At 45.0% G+C, this 15,347-nt stretch overlaps 1 protein-coding gene across 1 annotated transcript in view; it reads left to right on the plus strand.

Moving 5' to 3' along the window:
- Positions 1-581: 581 nt before the first annotated feature.
- Positions 582-15,347, plus strand: part of celsr3 (cadherin, EGF LAG seven-pass G-type receptor 3) — a 104,524-nt gene continuing 89,758 nt past the window's right edge. Inside the window, exon 1 of the mRNA XM_062427388.1 lies at positions 582-6,303. Coding sequence (XP_062283372.1) covers positions 597-6,303 — 5,707 coding nt within the window. The 5' untranslated portion in view covers positions 582-596. The remainder of the gene's footprint in view (positions 6,304-15,347) is intronic.

Raw genomic sequence — 15,347 nt, forward strand, 5'->3', positions numbered from 1 at the left:
ATTCCAGTTGTGGATATGGCTGCCGCGGGTGCTGTGTACAGCCCTGCGCACCGGAGCCAACCATTATGAGAGAGAGAGACGGAGAGAGAGAGAGAGAGATGCAAGCAATAGGGGGAGGGGAGGAAAAAGGAGAGGTGGAGAGTGTGATTGTGTGTGTGTGTGTGTGTGTGGATGGATGGATAGTAGCCTACCACCGGGCTAGAGGAGCGCACATACACACACACACGCGCACACACACACTCAGGATAGTGTGTGAGCCAGCCAGTCAGTCTGAGTGTGTGTATGAGCCATGTTGGATGTGAATGAACGTGAGGAGAGATGCTGCTGCTGCTGCGCCGCTCCTAACGCTCAGATCTCCAGCTCCACGGACCACAGCGGGTAGATGCCAACTCTTCAGGCCGACGGAGAGACGGGGGAGCCTGGGGGAAGGTGTCGGGCGGTGCCGGCGGTCCTGGAACTGGCCACCTAGCCGGAACGAGGGAGTGAGAGAAGTAACGGGGAGAAGGGAAGACGCACTCGAGAAAGAGAAGGAGAGAGAATAGGCAGAGGTGGAAGAGGGAGAAAGGAGAGGAGAGACAGAGAAAGGAAGAGACTAAATGGCTGCACCGCTACCGGGCTTCACCCCGCTCCTGCTCTCGTCTCTGGTACTCCACCTGCTTCTCCTCGGCCCTTTGTTCGCCCTCACCCCGGGGACGGTGAATACAGGAGGGGATTGCAACCGATGGACCCCGGGCCTCTGTTACCGAGACGCCGGTAAAGTGAGCCAGCAGCAGCAGTGCGAGGAAGCAGGGGAGTCGCCGAGGGGCAGCTGGAATCTACGCCCGAGCAGGTGGACTGTGGAGCGGATACAGACTAGGGGATGCTCTGGAGTGCAGCACGCAGGAGGGAAGCTGGGGGGATATCACCGGGATGGGACGAGGAGGACACGGAAGGAGAGACTAAAAGGAGTCGGGACGTTTTGGAGGAGCGGAGACGGCCCCCCGGCATCGCCGCCACCTCCTCCTCTTCCTCCTCCTCTCCTCCCAGGTATTAGGAGCAGGTCGAGCTCAGATGGAGTCGGCGCAGGAGAGGGAGTGGAGAAGGGGAAGAGGAGGAGGAAGGGCGTTGTTTCACCTCCCGCTTCACCTGCTTTCACCTCCTCACCGGTTCAAAACGGTAAAAAACGGGCAGTACAAAGAACTAGAGCGTGCGCGCAACGATGGCCGGCGTCGGGGCCACACCTCGCCAAACGTGGCGCCGACAGAGCCTTTGTGCACGCCTCTGGCCTGTGCAGGGAACCCGGAAGAGGAGGGGGAGAGGTTTGGGAGGGGGTTCATGAGGTGAGGAGGCTCCTTGCCACATGCTGCTCCCCGACACCCGGGCATCTCCACCGGTCAAGCCCCAACAAACAAGCCCCTTCCCCGGCCAACAACCCCTCACCTGGCAACTTGCCAACCGTTTCCTCTTGTTGCATGCATTCTCTTTCTGGATACAATTCACCACATGCTGAGGCTTCAAATTACACCTTTGAATTTAACCCCGGTTTCACTAACAATTCAGATTGTATCGGAGCATCAAAATTGGACTATGTTTTTAATTTTTCAACAGGTTATTCCTCCCAGAGTGAGTACACAAATGAAATTCAGCTGCATCCATGTTACAGGAACAACAGCAGGGCTTGGGATGCTGATGTGGGCTCAGCCAGGCTGGACAGGAGGGCTGGTAATTGTTCTCATTTGGGCAGGCACAATGTTATCGATCTCAGCAGCTACAGAGAGGGGGGTGATGATAGCTGTTTGACTGGATGCATTAGGAGCAGGAATGAGGGAGATGGGGAGGAGGGGAAGGAAGCGTACGGATGTAGTGCACCGGCAGTGATTAACCCTGGTACACTGGGTCCGCACATAGGTTGTTGCGGACCCTCTTTCCTTGATGCGAAAGCAATGTATTACCATGCCAGAATTATGGATAAGATGAGGGGGAGGGATGAAAGGGGAGATGGAAAGGATGGAAGAGGAGGAGGGGTGAGCCAAGGCAACAAACACATTAATTTATCTAATTATCCGGATAATAATTTGGCTTTTCCTATTCTGAAGCTCCTGTGTAGGGCTGATAATGAGCACCGGCAGGGGAAATCAGCACCGGCAAACGGGGGGCAGAGCAGGCAAACAAGGGGAGAGAGCAGGGAGGTTCCCGGTGGTTGCTCTGGTTGTTTGGACAGAGAAGAAATGGGGGATGGATATTTAGCAGAGTTTATGGTTCTCGAGGGAGGCCTAGCTCAGAGGAATCCCCCCATCCAATTCATCCCCAGCAACACTGAGACGCCCGGCCAGCGTTTTCTATCCAACAAAAGCGCCATTCCTGAAATCGCATCAAAATATCCTGGCCCGGTGCTCAGTACGCCCACTCAAACACAAACAGGCGATTATGCAGACACTGAAAACCTATCCAAACCGCTCCGTCTATCCGCTGATAAAGTAAAACCAACTTCAGAGACAGAGTTTACTGGTGACTCAGGCTTTTTGCGAAGTCTGCCTGCGAAGCTTCCCGTTACATCCCCCACAGTTGTGTCTGCCACGTCTTGCTTTGCAACAGCAAGTAAGCCACATTTTCTCACTCAGCCTGATTATATTACAGCAAAGCACCTATCGTTTTTCTCTGAAATGAACTCAACCACATGGCGGGACAACTCTCCACTTTCGCTTCACTTACCCTCTGTGGAGGACGTGATTTCAGCACAACGGACAGCTCCACCAGACATTCAGCTAGTGTTACTTTGGAGCAAATTCAACACCAACAGTAATAATAACAACAACCAAGAGGAGAAGGGAAGCAGGGAGATGGAAGGATATCGTCATGAATCTGAAATAGAAAAAACACCGTGGCAGGGTCAAACACAGCAACAAGACCTGTGGGAGAGCGCACTGCCAGAGTTGGGCCAAGCAGGGTGCGCTGACAGTGTTTCCACCGACTGTTCAGCCACCAAGCAGGGGGACCATCCACATATGCAATTAAAATCTGGTAAGCAAGTGCCATTAGAGCCCGAAGGTGTCAGACAGTCAGATAGGCAGCAGATGGGGACTGAGGGAGAAAGGGAGAGGGACGGAGAGAGGGAGGGAGACGGCGTGGAGGGCTCTGCTGCTGTTGCTGCCGCTGTTGGGGGAGGAAAATTACAGGTGGGGGAGGGCAGCGAGAGAGAGGCGCGGTTGATCGGAGGGAGAGAACCAGGGGGAGAAGAGGGGGAGACGGAAAAGGGAATAACAAAGGCAAGCCAGGCAGAGGGAGGGAAGGGTCAGGATAGGAGCAGTCACACCACTACCATCACACAGCCAGATAGCGAAAGATGGAAGAAAGAGAGCTGGGAGGATGAAAGCCACAAGGGAGGAGAGGGGGGTGAGAGGAAGGTTGTGGAGGAGAGGCACAGTTCAAGGGGAGAGAGGAGTCTGGAACGACTGATAATAGTGGCAGATGATGAAACCTCACAGGGAGAAAGGGGGAAGAAGGTTTTGATGCCATGGTCCCGCTCTCGACGTGCAGCCAACAGGCATCCTCATTTCTCCCAGTATAACTACCAAGTCCAAGTAGCCGAGAACCAGCCCCGCGGCACCTCAGTCATTGTCATGTCTGCTACAGACCCAGATGCAGGGGATGCAGGCAAGTTGAACTACTCGATGGTTGCACTAGTAAATTTTCGATCATCGGACTATTTCCACATCCACCCAGATACAGGTCTCATCACCACCACTCAGATTCTAGACAGAGAACACATGGATCTGCATTACTTCCGGGTCACGGCAACTGATCATGGCGTCCCTCGCCTCTCTGGCACCACAATGGTGGCCATTACTATTTCAGATCGGAATGACCACTCTCCTATATTTGAGCAGACAGAGTATAGAGAGACTATTAGGGAGAATGTAGAGGAAGGGTATCTCATCTTACAGCTGAGAGCAACAGATTTAGACTCCCCATCCAATGCCAATATCCGTTACCGGTTTATCGGTGACACAGCTGCAATAGCAAGAGCAGCCTTTGAGATCGACCCACGCTCTGGCCTCATTACAACCCGTGGAGTAGTGGATCGGGAAACAAACGAGCACTATACACTACAGGTGGAAGCCAGTGACCAGGGGAAGGAACCTGGGCCACAGTCTGCCACTGTGAGAGTTTTCATCACCGTTCTGGATGAAAATGACAATGTGCCACAGTTCAGTGAAAAGCGTTATGTAGTAGCAGTGAAGGAGGATGTGCGGCCTCACTCTGAAATCCTCCGTGTAAGTGCCACAGATCGGGACAAGGACAGTAATGCTGCTGTTCACTATAATATCATTAGCGGAAACAGCCGTGGACAGTTTTCCATCGACAGTGTCACTGGGGAGATCCAGGTGGTTGCACCACTAGACTTTGAGGCTGAACGGGAGTATACACTCCGTGTTCGTGCACAGGACAATGGCCGACCACCTCTCTCCAACAATACTGGCATTGTCAGTGTACAGGTGACAGATGTCAATGACAACCCACCCATCTTTGTTTCCACACCATTCCAGGCGTCTGTGCTTGAGAGTGCCCCAGTTGGAAGCTCCATCCTCCACATACAAGCCATCGATACAGATTCTGCTGACAATGCACGGCTGGAGTACAGGTTAACTGGCACCAGCTCTGACACACCATTTGTCATCAATTCTGCAACAGGCTGGGTCACTGTCAGCTCCATTCTTGACAGAGAATCTGTGGAGCACTATTTCTTTGGAGTGGAGGCCAGGGATTATGGCATGCCACCTCTTTCTGCTACAGCGAGTGTTACAATAACAGTGATGGATGTTAATGACAACCGTCCTGAGTTCCTCCAAAAGGAGTACTATTCTCGCCTGAATGAAGATGCGGTGGTAGGTACCAGTGTGGTAACTGTCACAGCTGTGGACCGTGATGTCAACAGTGCTGTGACCTATCAGATAACAGGAGGAAACACCAGAAACCGCTTTGCCATCAGCACAGCGGGAGGGGCTGGACTTCTCTCCTTAGCCCTCCCACTGGACTACAAACAGGAACGACGTTATGTTCTAACAGTTACTGCCTCTGACCGCACGCTCCATGACACCTGTCAGGTGCACATCAACATCACTGATGCCAACACACACCGGCCTGTATTCCAGAGCGCCCACTACGCTGTTAGTGTGAACGAGGACAAGCCGCCTGGGAGCACTGTAGTCGTCATCAGTGCAACAGATGATGATGTTGGTGAAAATGCTCGAATCACATATTTCCTTGAGGATAATATCCCACAATTCCGCATTGACCCTTCCACAGGGGCGATAACACTACAGGCAGAGCTCGACTATGAGGACCAGATGACCTACACTTTGGCTATAACTGCAAAAGACAACGGCATACCACAGAAAGCAGATACTACATATGTCGAGGTGAATGTCAATGATGTGAATGACAATGCACCTCAATTCCTCAGCCCCAGATATCAGGGAACAGTGAGCGAAGATGCCCCTCCATTTACGAGTGTCCTCCAGATCTCAGCCACTGACCGTGATGCACATGCCAATGGTCGTGTTCAGTACACTTTCCAAAATGGTGAGGATGGGGATGGAGACTTTACCATTGAGCCCACATCCGGCATTGTCCGAACTATCCGCCGTTTGGACCGTGAGAGTGTACCATTCTATGAGCTCACTGCTTATGCTGTAGACCGTGGTGTGCCTCCACAGCGAACCCCTGTCCACATCCAGGTTACAGTTCTCGACGTGAATGACAATGCCCCTGTCTTCCCTGCTGATGACTTTGAAATTCTAGTGAAGGAAAACAGCGTTGTGGGCTCTGTGGTAGCCCAGATCACGGCCACAGATCCAGATGAGGGTGCCAACGCTCAGATTATGTACCAAATTGTGGAGGGCAACATCCCTGAGATCTTCCAAATGGACATCTTTTCAGGGGAACTCACTTCACTCATTGATCTCGACTATGAGGCCCGCAATGAGTATGTAATTGTAGTCCAAGCCACCTCCGCACCTCTAGTAAGCCGGGCCACTGTACGGATCCGATTGGTGGACCAAAATGACAATGAGCCCACTTTGCAGGACTTCCAGATTATTTTCAACAACTTTGTGTCCAATCGGTCCAACAGTTTCCCCAGCGGAGTTATTGGGAGAGTTCCCGCCCACGATCCCGATGTGTCAGACCGGCTGTACTACACTATCGACAGAGGGAATGAGCTTCACCTGCTGCTCCTGAATCACACCAGTGGAGAGATCCGACTGAGCCGAAAACTGGATAACAACAGGCCACTGGTGGCTCCCATGCTGATCTCTGTCACAGGTAAGAGAGCATGGAGGGAGAAAAATTGGGGGGAAAGAATGGGAGGGTGTGTGTGTGTGAGTGTATGTGTGTCTCAGTTTAAATTTCCCTGCAGCTTTATTCACTGTGACAAATATGGTGAAGATAAGGACTGAGACTCCACAGGTTTGTGTGTGTGTGTGTGTGTGTTGGGTGGGGGGCCCGAGGTGGGTGGTAAGGCTGGATGGCATTAAGTTGAGCATTGCTTCTACCTTTTTCATTTGTCTTTTTTTCTTGACTTTCTTGACTAACCCTAAATAACAGCTACGCATGACAAAACATGTTAGAAAATCTTGAAAATTCATATTCCGGTTTTGGTTATCGATGGGACAAGTAATTGAAACTAACAAAGAGGCTTCTTGAAACACTTCCAGCTGATTGAATGAGTGGGAGGGAGAGAAAGGAAGAAAATGAGATTTGTTACCTGTTAGACATCTGCTATCTATACCTGAGTCTCTTAAGGAGATGACTCATGGGAGAAATTGTGTGCATGTGATTGTGAAAGAAATATACACAGTGACAGAGTTGTTACTCAAGTCATATTTACCTGAAAGCATGTGAGGTAAACAATTCAGATATTGGATGCTAGCTGACTTAACAGAGTTTCACAGTGTGGTAGAGGTGAGAAGTGTTTGAGAAAAAGATGATTAAAAAAAGCATGCGTGATGTTCTGTGAGAAAACATGACAATACAGAGGGGAGAAAACCTGTGACAGGTGATTTAGTGAATATTTGAAGGCGCTCCAATGTGAGATAACTGACAGTAATTATTAGTGGGTTTTAATATTAGTCAGTGTGTTGCCAGTTTATGAGATATGCTGTTAGAGGCAACTGGTGTAAAGCAGGTATTTAAATTTCAGGAATGGCAATGACGGTTGTGTTGGTGTGGTGTGATCAGTATCATAGGTACCAGCCACATGGTTTGATTGACAAGTGATCTGGGCAGTTCAAGTTGCCATAGTGATGAATGCTTTGTACTTTTGTAAAATTTAAGAAATCTATTGGAAACATGCAATTCCGACTGGCTACTGTCACTAGGTGTTACTGTAATAATTGAATATTTTGGGACACATATTTACTTGATTTCTTAAAAGAGTTCTGCTAAAATGACAAGTTGTTGTTTTCACATTTCTTTCTTTTTTTGTGTCCAGAATAAACAAATGAGAGCGTGGTCATTTGTGAGCTTTAAAAGTGCCTGTAGTCATATTTTTGAACTTTGGAAGGCTAGTTGTTTCCCATTGCTTCCCGTCTCATCTATTCATCATCTATTTGCTTGCTTTGCTTCCAGGCTTCCTAAAAGCTTTACAGCCCTCTTTGCTGTCAGTGATCAAAGCCCCAGAAACCAAATAAGAAACAAAAAAAGGAGAGCAGCATTGTTGCTTTGAAGGCCTGGTTAATGCTGTGTTTTTATTCTGTCAGAAAGCTTTAATGTTAGAGTGATGGCTTGGGAGTGCATGTGACCCGCTACCCTATTTACACTGCTTTTAAATTAGCCTCATGGGTGATGACCTCAGCTTATACATATTCATTTAGGTGTAATTTCGGATGTGTGAGTGAGGAACGGACTGTGTGAACGAGTGAGGAACCCATCAAGTGAGCAAAGAAAGAAGTGGTTGAGCGATGAAATGAGTGAAGCACCGAGTGAGTGATGGGTGAGTAAATAAGTCGGACAAAGGACAGTGAACAAGTGAGTGAAAGATCAAGCGAAATTAGTTTAAATGTTAATGAGTGAATGCTGAAGTAGTGAGTGCAAGAGTGAGTGAACAAATGAGTGTGCTTGCAAAACTGAAGTAAGTAGTGAGGTCATAAGTGGAAAAAGTGAGGGAAAGGATAAATAAAAGCAGTGAGTGAGTGGGTTACCATGTGATTGAGTGTGTAAAAGAATGAGTTTAATAGTCATAGAGTTAATGATCAAGTAAGAGAGTGACTGAATGAATTAATGAGTGAGTAAATGAAGTAATGATGTAATTTTAACATTAGAGAGTCCATGATGATGTGAGACAGTGCCTGAGTGATTACATGACCAGTACAGTGAGTAAATGAGTTAATGAGTGACTGAATGAAGAATTATACAAGGGAACAAATGTGAGCAAATGGGTGATTTTTTATTTATTTATTAAGGGGAGCAGCGACTGAATGAATGCCTAACTTTACTGGAATGAGTGAGTGAACAATGAACTTGTGAGTCTGTGTGTACCATAAAAAATGTTTGTATGCATGTGTGTGCCAACCTTTGTCTCCATCTGCCCCTTCCATTGAGTATTTAGCTCAGTTGAGCCAGACGTGTGGATTAATTTCTAATTTTCTCGCTGTTTCTCCGTCACTGCCAAAGTGTTTTACTCTCTCTCTCTCTCTCCCTCTCTCCAACCCTCCAGGATTTGACAGTTATGAGATTATAATGAAACAACAGTCAGCCAGAGTCATGCTCGGAGCAAAGCTGTCACTTTCATTGTGTGCTGTGTGTTATCTGCGACTACACGTCGCTCCTCTACCCATCACTTGCTTCTTCTCCTTTATTCTGCCTGTCCTTGGATAGATGGGTGAATGAATTCTTCTCAGTCAGTTTTATTGCTTGCATTTCTCTTCTTTTGATTCATTCATCTGTCCGTTTATTTCTTTTTTTCATGCCCTCTCTACCATCTCCTCTTTCTAACCATCTATCTTCTCTTGTTTCCTACTTTGTATACTATTTTCTACTGCCCTGCTATACCACCTCTTCTTCCCCTTTTTAACTCCCTCTCCTCCCGCCCCATCCCTTCTTCCATAATTAGTAATTCATCCCTCTCTGCTCTGACTCTTCTCTTTCCCTCAACACCTCCCTCTAATCCTCATATAACTCTCATGGGCTGCTTCTCTTCCATGGCATATTGTTTTCAACTCTGCTCCTCCTTCCTCCTCTTCTCTTTTTCGCTGTCTTCTCTCCTTATTTCCTCTCCTTGTGTGTCTGAATGTCAAGTGCCTGAATGCGTTGTGTATTTGTGTGTGCCTCTGCAGGTGTGTGCATGCCTGATGTTGCATATTTGCTTGTGTGTAAATGTATACTTACAGGGATGGTATCATTTGGTGTTTGCGCGTTTGAACAATGTTTTTGTTGTAGGAGAGGGTTTTTTTCCCGTATGTGTATGTGCTCGTGCATTATTTGTGTTCATAAGTGCGAATGTGTGTGTGTGTGTGTGTACTCTCAGGTGGCTCAAAGCATTGCACTTGAGAGCGTATTCATGTCTCTTCAATGAATTATATCTGTGCATGCCAGAGTGTGCTGGGACTACGCTCCTCTCTTTCTCTGTTTGTCTTGCTTTCTTACTTCCTCACACTTTCCTATATTCTTCCCTCAGTCTGTCCCCCATTTCCCTTCCTCTTAACCTCTCTTACACTCTCTATCTATTCTTTCTCTCCTATTCTCTCTGTGTGACAGTTACTTCCAGACTAGCGATCCTCAGCATAATTCCCATTTTTATGGTGCATTGAGATTAAACGTTATAGCCATGCTAGTGCTGCAAGCCGTTTAAGCACACGAACATTTACACACATGACACTGGCTTTGGGGTCAGCTGGTTGAGGGAAGTAATGGGGGGAAAATCATTTTAGCCTGGCACCCCAAACAGCCTCAGCTCAAGGTGCCCTTGAGCAAAGCAACCCCCAACTGTTCCAGTGGCCTAGAGCAGAGAACTGTGGTCATACTAGCCAACTCCCAGTTGCAAGTATGTGTAACAGTTTGAATGTAGAGCAGCGCTTTGCTGGAAGAGAAAACATGTGCCTAACTAGAGTTCCCTGGGTAAATGAAGGTCGAGGCAAAGACTCTTTGGCGTAAACATGTTAGAAAGACTGTGTTCAGTTGGCCTTTTTCACAGAAGACATTTTGACATGTTCTAGTAGGAGAAGCACAGGTGTCAACAGTACTTATTAATGGCTAATTCTATTTAGCTGCTTCAGTTTCAGGGTTCTGGTATTGCGATGCTGGCTCACAATCACACTGATTGTCACACTGTCATGGCGTACTGGGACACTTGAATAGAAGAGAGCCATTGTCAATGTTATAGAAGTGCTGTTAAAAAGGCGGATTGGTATTGCATATAAAAAGTAAAAAGTACTAGAAGTAGTATGTAGAAAACATATATTTGAAAATATAAAAATATAGAGGGTGTGAATCTTTTTCAAATTCGGTTTCATTCCAATTACCAACATCTGTCAATCCCCAATATCCAACGTCCAACGTCAATGTAATCTGGTTGGTTTAGGCACAAATGTTGTCATCTGTCTGGATCACTGTCTCATGTTACTTGAAACTATGTACAGTATCAAAGAGCTGAATGCTTGACCTCCATAACAAATACTCCTGATTGGTCCATATCAATATGGACCTCCTGTGTAGCTCCAGTGTTTCTGACCCTGATTACATTAAAATGTTGTTAAAACTGCATACATTTAGTTTTTTGGCCAGTTGGAAGAAGTACTATTACTAGGTACTAAGAATTACTATGATTAGTTGTTAGCAAAAATTGCATTTACACCACCACTGGATATTGTCTGTCTACTGTTAGTGCTGGGTAGGCAGTGTACAGCCGGTTTATCAGAACATGTTTTTGCTAAAAACACCTGCCTGCTGCTGCTGTGGAGAGCGCTGAGACTAACCCAAACTGTAAATGTCAAAACACTGAGCTGTAATAGGTTAAGAAGCTCAGCAGTGTTCTCTGTGGGTTTGTTACTACGAGCACAACCTCTCATAATACTCTTATTTCAACATTGTTTAATTTCAAAATATCGGTCACCAGAGTTTTACAGATTGTTAAAGATAGAAATTATGGTAATGTTTTGACATTATAGCATTATGTAAGACTAGCAGTTTATTTGTGCATAGTCACAGAGGATATAAGTGAGTTGCAGGTCTGAACAGTGCTTTGGTACTGTACACTTTGTAAATAAGTGGAGTCATGATACAGTTATCGTTTTTAATTATGACTGTGACTTATTCTACCCATGTACATTTTTAAGGGCTTTTAATGAATAGATTCGATATAGATGACTGGAACACACATAGATCACAAAGAAGACAAATTAAAACAAATATAAGGTTGAAACACCGGTGTTAAACAGCAAATAAAGCACATACTTAAGCATAAAATTGTGTCATTTGTTACAGACGCTTGTAGTGCAAGTTACAGTACATAGATGAGTGAGCAATCCACACAACCGTTTATACATCCAACGAGCCAAAGCATAATTTTGTGAATATGCAGGGCACCGATCTTTACTCTATATTGATTTGAGTTAATTGGCTTATGCGTGGGCTGGGGCTTCTGGGAGTTCAGATGGTGTTGAGAATGTTGACTCACCGCCAATACACTAATACACTGATATACTCTTCATTGTTACTTACAGTAAGCGTAGACACAGGTCAGTGCCCCATTAATACACTAACAGTGCATATAGGTCATTGCACTAATGTTAACAAGGACCTTTCCCTACCAGTGCATTGTGTGTGGGTACACTGATGCTGCACGTGTAAGACAACTAATGCATTTGCATGTGGGTCAGACGAGAAAGGTCGACACCCACGAGCAAATAAATTCTGAATAATGTTCATGTAAAATAATAATGTGCTTTTTTCCACAAGGAATGAGGTAAAATGAGGCCAGAGTACAACGTGTACTCTCTTGTTTTATCCCTGTTGTCGATGCCATGGTGACGGTTGATGCCACACCTTAATTACTATATTTCTACCGTTCCTTTCTATCACAGTACATTTATTTATTGCCGTCAGTTACCAAAGACAAGCACAACTTATGCACTTCATAACAACGATAGAGGAGAAGGAAAGAGAACTGAAGACAGAGAGAAAATGTCACAAACATTGCTTTGATGAAAACATGGTTTGCCCTCTGAACCCCCAAGATGGCCCACAGGCATTGTGTCACCACCAAAACAAAGTGTTTTTATATAAAAGGCCTTTCAAAAGCTCTGAGAGTGTGTGCAGTGTAGCTTGTCTGCTTTTTCTCCCGTGATTTGTCTTTATTCTCGGTTATTTGCAGGTTGCAGTCTGTCTTCTCAGTTCTGATAACATGGATTGTTGTGCATAAGTAAAATTATTACTTTACTATAGTATTGGTAGTTAATCATTATTATTATCATACATTAATTTCATGCAGTGCAGTAATTACAACTAATACCGTCACTACTACGACCATTATGACTACTGTTACTACTTCAATCATTTTTTTTCATACTGTACTCCCACACACTGGAGGCGTCTTGAGAATGTTAATGAATGATTTTCTGGAGAGCTGATAAGTTGACATTTATTCTTAACTCTTTTCTAAAAAACCCCAAAAACAAACAAACTAAAAACAACCATATTCGTAGTTGTTTATTTGACATAGACTCCTCCTTCTTTGATAACATGGCATGATTCATACTGAGTTTGAATGCACTTATTGTAATCGCTTTGGATGAAAGTGTCTGCCAAATGACTGTAATGTAATGTAAAGGATATACTCTGGCGCGCTGACTCATGTCAATTTGCAGTGATGTGCATCATTGCATCGGGATATACAAGTGCCTCATTTTTCCAGCACTGCCATATGTAAGTGCTCTACAAAAGCAAGGAAATTGTTAGCAGCTAACCTGGCTCTATCACAAGGTTTTAAAAAATCCACTTAGTAACACCTTTACAATTCTTTGATTAACACATTTTTCTCTTTCATCTTGTTTTTTGAGTCTGTACATAGAAGTGTGGTGCAAAAATGATAAGTTACCTCTTGGACTCTCTGCTTTTGGTCACGATTTTTTTAAAACCGTTGGACAGACCTAGGCTAGCTGATTCCAGTCTTTATGCTAAGCTTAGCTAAGTGGCTCTTGCAATAGTTTACTATTTACTGTGCATATGTAAAAGTGGTTTCAAGGTTCTCCCCTAACTCTGTGTAAGAAAGCTAATAAGTGCACTTCCAAAAAATGTCAAACTACTCCTTTGATCCTCAGAAACTGTTAGCTGTACATACTGACTTAAAACACAGCAGATATTGAGAAGAGGAGGAATGAAAGTGCCCAAACAAGGCTCAAACCCACAATATCATGAGCACACAGCACTTACTACAGCGCACTTGGCAACCACAGTGACCTATATGTAGTGTACATGATGTAGCAGCCACACTATAGAGGAACCTTTACCAAACCATTAATCCATTAGACACCCCCCCCCCCCCCCCCCCACCCCACATCTTTAGCCTGTTGTGGTTTGATGCATCTACCAACCATCAGGAGTTAAATGGTTCAGGCGGAGCAGAGAGGATCACAGACTTTGACACAGTTTTGTCTGTCCTCAGAGGGACCGAGAGCCAGATGGCTGGTTTCTTTGCTGGGTAGTTAGTGTCCTGTAACCATGACACTAGCACTGGGACCAATCCTGTGATCTCAACTGGTTTTTACATTGACTAGTATTTCTCCTCTATTTGCCTGCATATTTTTTTCAATATACATCCAAGCGCATAGAAATGAGACGGCAGGTGATGCCGGGGTGATGTCAGAGTAACACCATGGCATATTTAAAGATGCTCTCCAGATACATGCTTTGAATAATACTTTTTTGTTTTATTCTTTTTCCACAACAAAAGTTTTATTACTTTTTGTCCGTCATAATAAATGTGTATAAGTTGCATCCTGGACCATGATTGGCTCTAAAGTAGTCACAAATGATGTCACTAATCATGATCGTAGGTACGTGCCTTAAACTCAGATTCAAGGTGAGCACTCAGGAACTCTCCTCCTGCATGAGTAATGTGAAAACAGCCTTCAACCACCAAACTCATCAAATAATCAAAAAAATCATTCTGCTTAGCGAAGCTCAAACATCCAAGTAACAAGAAAATCAACAGTTTTAGTGGAGAGGGACATTAAGTGTTCGATAAATACAAGGCTTGTGTTAAAAGGAAAGTGGGCCGTCCGCCAGTCTTAAGTAATGGGTTTTGCTATCTTACGCAAATGCATAAAAGTATGAACAGAGAGAGAGAGGAATCACATTAACAGCACTGATAAGATAAGTACAGCTTTAACTTATTCAGGATTGGTTGGATTGGCTATCAAGTCTCTTTTAAATGCCAAGTTACTTTGCATTCATCCAGCTGTACATTTTCTCATCTCGGAACTGTCCTTCACAAATTCAGTCCACTCGATATGTGTCTCTCTCTCTTGGGTTACAGTGTGGTTTCAGTGACAGAATGACCGCAGAGATAAATAAGGCAACATTCTGAATTCTGAATGCGGTGGCAATTGGGAAAATTCAGGCACAATGAGCCACCATGAGCGACTATTTTGACAGAAGTTTTTCAGAGATTTGAGAACATAACAAATTTATGTTCCTGCTGAGACATTTGTAGGTAGTCTGGGAAGCTTCTGCTCTTTGCCACCCTAAATTAATACTACTTTATTTCACTGGCCTATAATGATTATGTAAAACAAAAGTCGATTTTATGGTTAACTTCGCTATTACTTAACAACGTTTTATGGTGTAGGCTTGTTGCTCATTGGCAGCCTCGACTTTTCTCTGTGGACCCTCAAAGCAAAAACACAGGTCCCCAACTTATGACTCTCATGTTCCCCAGAAAGAACTTCAACACGTGGTTCTTCACACTGCTCTTCTGTAGCCTGACTTTCCGTGCATATTACTTAGTTGTATTATGCAGGGTGGATATGGTATAAGCTCTGATAACATATTCAGCCTGCATAATACATCACAGAGAAAATATTCATACTCTTGGTGGCAGAAAGTTTTATTACAAGCCGTGCCTGTCAGATTTGCTGCATAGCTTGTCTAATTAGTATTTGTAATAAAGAAAAGGTGATTTATTGAATGTCACAAATTGGAGGAAATGTATGCATCTTTTATTCCCTCTCTCTCCCTCGCTCTCTCTCCCTCTCTCTCTGCCTGTGCTACGCTCCAACACCTAGCTGGATGTTTTTTTTGTGCTTTGTCTGTTTCTTTAATTAGGAAGGCTGACATTCAACCATTGCAATTCCTTTCCCATGAGCAGTCTG

This window comes from Scomber scombrus, chromosome 10, assembly GCF_963691925.1.
Source record: "Scomber scombrus chromosome 10, fScoSco1.1, whole genome shotgun sequence".
Classification (NCBI taxonomy): domain Eukaryota; kingdom Metazoa; phylum Chordata; class Actinopteri; order Scombriformes; family Scombridae; genus Scomber; species Scomber scombrus.